We start from the raw sequence: 6,060 nt of genomic DNA, 5'->3' as shown, positions 1-6,060 counted from the left end.
CAAAGTTTGACCGGCCTCTCGCTTCTTCGCTTCAGCTGCACGTTTGTTGACCAAACAACAAACCACCGAGCCAGACGGAGCGGACAAAGGTGACGCACGGAGCCGCAGCGGAGGCGCGCAGGAGCGCACAGAGGAGCCGGGGCCCCAGGAGAAGAGCCGAAAGTTTTTAAAGGACTCTGCTGGAGGAGTAACACATGAAACAAAGAGTAAATTTACTGCTGTAGCCCCACACTGACTGACTGACTGACTGTCCTCGACCCTGCAGACGCTCGGGATGAAGATCATGGACTGAAACTGTCGGATCTGCTTCCTTTTTTTCCGTTTTGCTTGGAATCACACCAGCAACACATGAGTTGGATTGACCGGACGCGCGGGTTCCATACAGCAGATCCTCGGGGATTAAAGTAACGAGGGCAATGGATAATTTCTTCACAGAGGTAAGGAAGCACTGCTCAGGTCCTTTACATCTTCATTCATGTAACATGTTGGACACGCTGGGCTTTAGGCGCTTAAACGCATCATGCACTTGGTTGCACTGCAGTATTAGTAACTCTCACTCGTTAAGACTAACTTCAGGATACTTTAAACTATGACAACATCTTGAAAAACTTGTTACACGAATCATTCCGTTTATTAATCACTTCTGAAATATCCCTGCAACAGTCAAAGTTCTTATAGGAGTCCTAATATTATATTATAGGGAAAAAGCTCAATAAAGTTAGCAGAAACTTGCTAGTGAGTGTCAGAAAGTTGTTGCAAGACACAAATGCATGCAAAAAAATGTGATAAAGTTCAGTGAGGCCAACATAAACTCACTACTATGACTTCCTATTGAAATATCGGGGATGTTATGAGCACAAATGGTATCATAAAGTACTTTACATGAGCCGTGAACCTATGACACAGTGACACATGCAAACACTAACCCCTCCAGGAATACCATAAGAATATCACAGGGACTGTGCTGGTCAGACAGGGGGGTTGGACTCGGGGTTGGACCAGGTCCCAGTGGATCTGTGGTATTTCCGCACCTCTTTTCTCGTTTCCTCCAAGAAAAAAGTCCTGTAAGTCTATTAATAGAAGTCTGAACCTGTGTCCCACTGGGAGCTTTTGATTGGCCAGTCAGCAGCAGAGGGACCATTGAATGCTTGTATGATAAAGGACAGTTTAAATTTCTCTGATCCTCTGTTTGCAAACGCTGTCAGCTAACTTGTGAGGCTGATATCGACTCTTGGATGCTGCACTTTCAGCTGATGCCTCCCTCCAGGGCTGCTGATGTGTAAAAAAACCCCGCTGAGGGTCCATTCAAGCCAGAGATCACTTTGCTTTGATTGTGGAGTAGCTGTGGTGAAGCAGATGTCAGTGTTGAGGCTCAGATCTTCACAGCTGTTTATATACGTCATGTTGCTTGCTCTTTATAAAGCAGTGTCTAAACTGTTTCAAGTTGATCTTCACACTTTGTCAATTGACAGAAAGTTAAGACAATTTTGATAATCTGTTTGTTGTTGAACTCACCTTTCAAGCTAAAATGTTAAACATGCCAAGTTCCAGCTTCTCGTTTGTGAGGATTTGTGTGCTTTTCTCTGTGTTTTGCGATTGTAAACTAAATGCTACTTTTGGACTGTTGGTTGGACAAAACAAGCCATTTGAAGACATTAGCCAGGGCTGTAGGAAATGGTGTTGGGTGATTTCGGATGGTTTCTAGAACAAATAATCGATTAAACAAGAAAATAATCGTCATTTGCCCCAATGATTTTAAAGTTGTGCCTTTGTGTAGGAGCTATAAAGAAAGTCAAGCTATGATCTTTGGCTGCTGATCATAGAAAAGCAGGTAACGATGCTTTTATCCCCCTGGAAGTTTGTGTCGGTCTTACAGGGTTGTGAGTTCTATAGACCAGTCAGCAGGTGTGTGGGGATGATGCTGAACCACAGTAATAGTCTGTCAGGTGCTTAATCTTGATCATTTGAAACGTTGTAGTTGTGTAAATCTTCCACGAGTTGTGACTCACAGCTACTCATGGTCGATTTACGACATCAGTATCCGCACCTCCCTGTGGTGACGTCGACCAGGTAACGGCACCAACACCTGAGTCATTCCTGATTTTTTTGTTTTGGCATTTCAAGCCTTTAGGAAAAGAGTTTGTCATCACAGCAGCTGTCATTTCACTGACAGATCGGCTCTGGATAAAAAAACAACGCAATGCTGAAAGCACTTTAAAACCGGTTTCAGGTAGCGGTGTATCGGTGAAACAGCTCAGCTGTTATAAAAAGTTCTGCTTCCTGGTTGAAAGACTGCCTGCTTTCTCATTGGTGCTCATGCATTTTCAAAATCCTGTGAGGTTTCCAGCGGTATGAAATGTCAAAGGTCGGCAGACTCGCTGAGCTCAAAGGCGCTGGTGAGAGCATTCGGGCTGAGTAAAACAAACAGAGCGAGCTTCGCGCCGGTCTCATGACGAGTGCTCGGTACATCTGGCTGCTGAGCTCTCCCTGGAAGTCTTAGAGAGGGAATATTTGTGAGCGCCAGAAGCAGGCAGGCGTGCACAATCGTCTCAAATATCGGCCTGCCTGCCTTTATATCTGCCAGCTAATCGCAGCTGAAACAAAGAGCCCAGTCTTTAAGGAAAAGGGCATTTGACAAGGAAGTAAACCAGCTTCCAGCCACCAGAGACGGAGGCCAACAGTTTGAGAGGAATGTGAACTGGGAAGAAAACCGGAGTGCTCCATATTTACACTGAGGACAGTTCAGATGAGGGACCCACAGCGACTGAGGCTGGACAAAGACACTCTGTTGATAAAGGGCTTCGAACCTTCAGCTGTCGTCTTATTGCAGAAACCTCCTTAAGTTGAACGATTCACTCATTTCCTAACTTTACTCTTTATCTCATTGTTCTTCACTATCTGTGCAAACACACAGAGCATCATGGGTACTTTCTGATGTCAGGAAGCGCTTTGTGTATAATTCTGGTCAGCAGGAGTTTGGTTTGAAGCCTGCTCTCTTTATCATCTTATACTCTAAGGGATGGAATTACATCTTGAAAAATGCAGTGATTTACTCCATAATCTGTTATAATACTGAAATTGGGTAGTGACCTCTAGAGGCTGTAGTAATCATGAATGGAACAAAGTCACATGGGTGGAGGTGGATGGATGAGTCAAAGAAACAGGACCCAGGAGACCGCTGTTCGTGTCCCATGAGAAACCAGAAGTCACACTTAGACTTTTACTTTATTGATCCCAGCAGGCCTAACATACACACACACAGACAAAATATGTACAACAAAGAAGAATTTCTTCATGAAAGTCATGTAAAACTACAATATCTGTATTAAATCAGTAAGTCTTGGGTTTGACACAGCTTTTTCAGGTCAGAAATCGTGGTTTTTGCAGATTTTTGTGTGTTTAATACGCAAATTTAGTCCAATAGTTTTGTCTTTTTAGTCTTGACTTTCTGGTGTAATACTGGGAGTTTTATGAATTTCTTGAAATGTTCAGAATTTTTGTCTTTAATCACAAATTGTGGACTTTTAGAAGCTTTTCGATTGAATCTTGAATTTTCGAATGTCATCCTGTTTGTGCTTCACCACATTAGATTTTAACTTTGTCGTTTCTGCTGATCACTCACTTATCTCCCAGTTGTGGAGCACAACTGGAATAACCTCAGTTGACTGTCAAATTACTGGTTCTTCTGTGAAATACGGAGACTTCAGTTGCTGACTGGACTGAATTATACAATGTCCTCCTGTATGTAAACACACTCTGTGTTTAATACAATGGTCTGAGGGAATGTGGTATTTTCAGCACTTGGTGTCTGTAGTCTGTGGTTTGTGTTGTTTTGGGAGGAGTTTGCAGAAGAGAAGCCTTCTTATTAATATCCCATCAGTTAAAACAAGTTTCTCACTTCCTTCTTATTGGTGCATTTTTAATGTGATCTGTTGATTGTTTCATGAGTGGAGGAGGTTGGAGAGTTTTTCCTGACAGCCTCACTTAAATTGAACATCGCAGTGAATAGAGAGAGGAAAGCTCATTGTCCCAAACTCCAGAGACATGAATGTGTTGACAATGACACATCCGTTAGCAGAAGGTTTCTCGTCTCTAATTACTGAGCTGCAGCCAAAACAGTCTGGACCAGAGTCAGTCTGGGGACTAAAAATAGAGTCTGACTGCGCTTTCAGACTGCACATTTTCATCACTGGGTCATTTTCTGTCCTGTCCAGCCACAATCAGATCACTTTATATCCTGTGCAGAGAAGTTTGTCAAACATAGAAACACTCAGGATCTCTTTAAAGCGTTCAGGACCAGCACAAGCAAGCAGAGCATCAGGATTTAAGATGCTGAAAGTTGGGCCACCTTACTTTAAATCGACAATAAGGCTTAAGAAATATCTGCAGTTTCAAAGCCACTTTCACCCTGAGAGTTATATTGAGTACTGGCACGTAATATGAGCTATTTCCATCAAAACTGTCCTTAACCCCAAAACTATTCAGTGCTTTTGTGTGTTACCACGTTTATTCTCCAAAATTGGATCCTATAAAAATGAAGACTTTTTGCAGAGTGGAAAAACCTCTTAAATGGCATTTTGAAACAGTAAAACTCTCCACTGAACCGAGACCAGCAGCTGTTGCAGGCAGGATGAGGCAGGTTTCATTCAGGTTTAACAGACTGACGCCCCCGAGGCTTCACGGGAGAATAATCCTGGTCGGTGGGCGCCACTGATTGGCCAATATCCAGTTTTATTATATCCAATGAGCAGGCGGCAGTGGATCAGTTTGTGCTCTGAGGCAGTGTGTTTGAAGGTGGAGTGTGTGTGCGTGCGCATGCATGCATGTGTGTGTGTTGACACAGTGGAGTCAGTCGGTTGAGCCCGTCAGACGGTTACAGGGTTTGTTTTTGTTTGAACTGGTGGGCGTGGTGCTAGGTAGGCTTCACCTGTCCACCAATCAGAGAGCAGGCTTGCTTCAGGTGTGGGTCTGCAGTGATCGCTGTGTTAGTGAAGGAGTAGTGTTCATCAGGGACAGCAGACACACAAATAACAAGCAGGACATGATAGAAAGACTGCACCCTGCACACAGTGTTGATGTGTGTAACACATCATGCACTGTTTAAGTAGCAGGACGTGAGTGTGAAGTTTACCTTGTTAATAACTGATGCCTAAAACGCTTCATATTTAAAAAGGCATGAAACCCTGAAATCATATCTTCCCACTATATGCGTGTTCCAGCTTCTCAGATGTGAGGATTTCTGCTTTTTCCGGTTTAATATCGTTGCAAATCCACCATCTTTGTGATTTAAACTGTGTTGAACAAAGCAGCAGATTTAAAGATGCGACCTGTGACATGTGACCATGTGATTTTTCTTTTTCAGATTTTATTTGAGTGCTTTTAGGGCCCAGCCTTGATAAAATTCTCTTGTAATGAACAAGAAAAAAGCAGAGACCTGAACATCTCATCCTGCGAGCCCTTGTCCGACCGCCGGGTTGTTAACCTCTACTTTAAAGCTGAGACCACGCTTCACTTTGTACTAACATGGAGTTCAGATTTTGTCGTTCAACCCTGAGTGTTTTGTCAATGAGTCAGAAATTGGTGTGTGAAGATGCTGGTGGGAATATCGTTATGGTGGCTGCAGCTTCGGCTGGCTGAGCTTGGTGCTGGCGACGAGCTGTTCAGAGGTTTGAGAGCTTCTGCTTCATGTTTTTAATAAAATCGCAGGGACGGTCATGCTCCCAACGTAAGCCTGTAAGAATGTGATCGCTGCACCCGTCAACTTGGTTTTTGTAGATTTCAAAGCAGCCCTGAAACCTTCAGAGCTCTCTTCCCTCCTCAGGCCTCAGCTGTCTGCATTTCTCCTTAAAACCATAAAAAGTAACTGCCCAATCATAGACCTTAATAGGCTCACCACAACAAACAAAGGCTCTACCGGTTTATAGCGCTTCATTTTAACGATAATTTCGACTGTACCGGTCACACTGCTGCGTCAGAGCGGCTCTCAGCCCTCCCTCTGCGGCTCCCTGGCTTGTTTAAAGCTGAAACCTGACACCTGTGGAGGAGCCAGGAGGAGCCAGG

At 43.8% G+C, this 6,060-nt stretch overlaps 1 protein-coding gene across 2 annotated transcripts in view; it reads left to right on the top strand.

Annotated features, from left to right (window-relative positions):
* myo10 (myosin X) overlaps window positions 1-6,060 on the top strand; it is a 101,348-nt gene continuing 95,288 nt past the window's right edge. For both annotated transcript variants that reach the window (XM_076744656.1, XM_076744655.1), the window contains exon 1: window positions 1-437. In XM_076744656.1, coding sequence (XP_076600771.1) covers window positions 417-437 — 21 coding nt within the window. In that variant the 5' untranslated portion in view covers window positions 1-416. The remainder of the gene's footprint in view (window positions 438-6,060) is intronic.

Source organism: Chaetodon auriga, chromosome 12 (genome assembly GCF_051107435.1).
Source record: "Chaetodon auriga isolate fChaAug3 chromosome 12, fChaAug3.hap1, whole genome shotgun sequence".
NCBI lineage: Eukaryota > Metazoa > Chordata > Actinopteri > Chaetodontiformes > Chaetodontidae > Chaetodon > Chaetodon auriga.
Note: the sequence above shows the minus strand (reverse complement) of the source record. Positions and strands in the feature narration are given on the sequence as shown.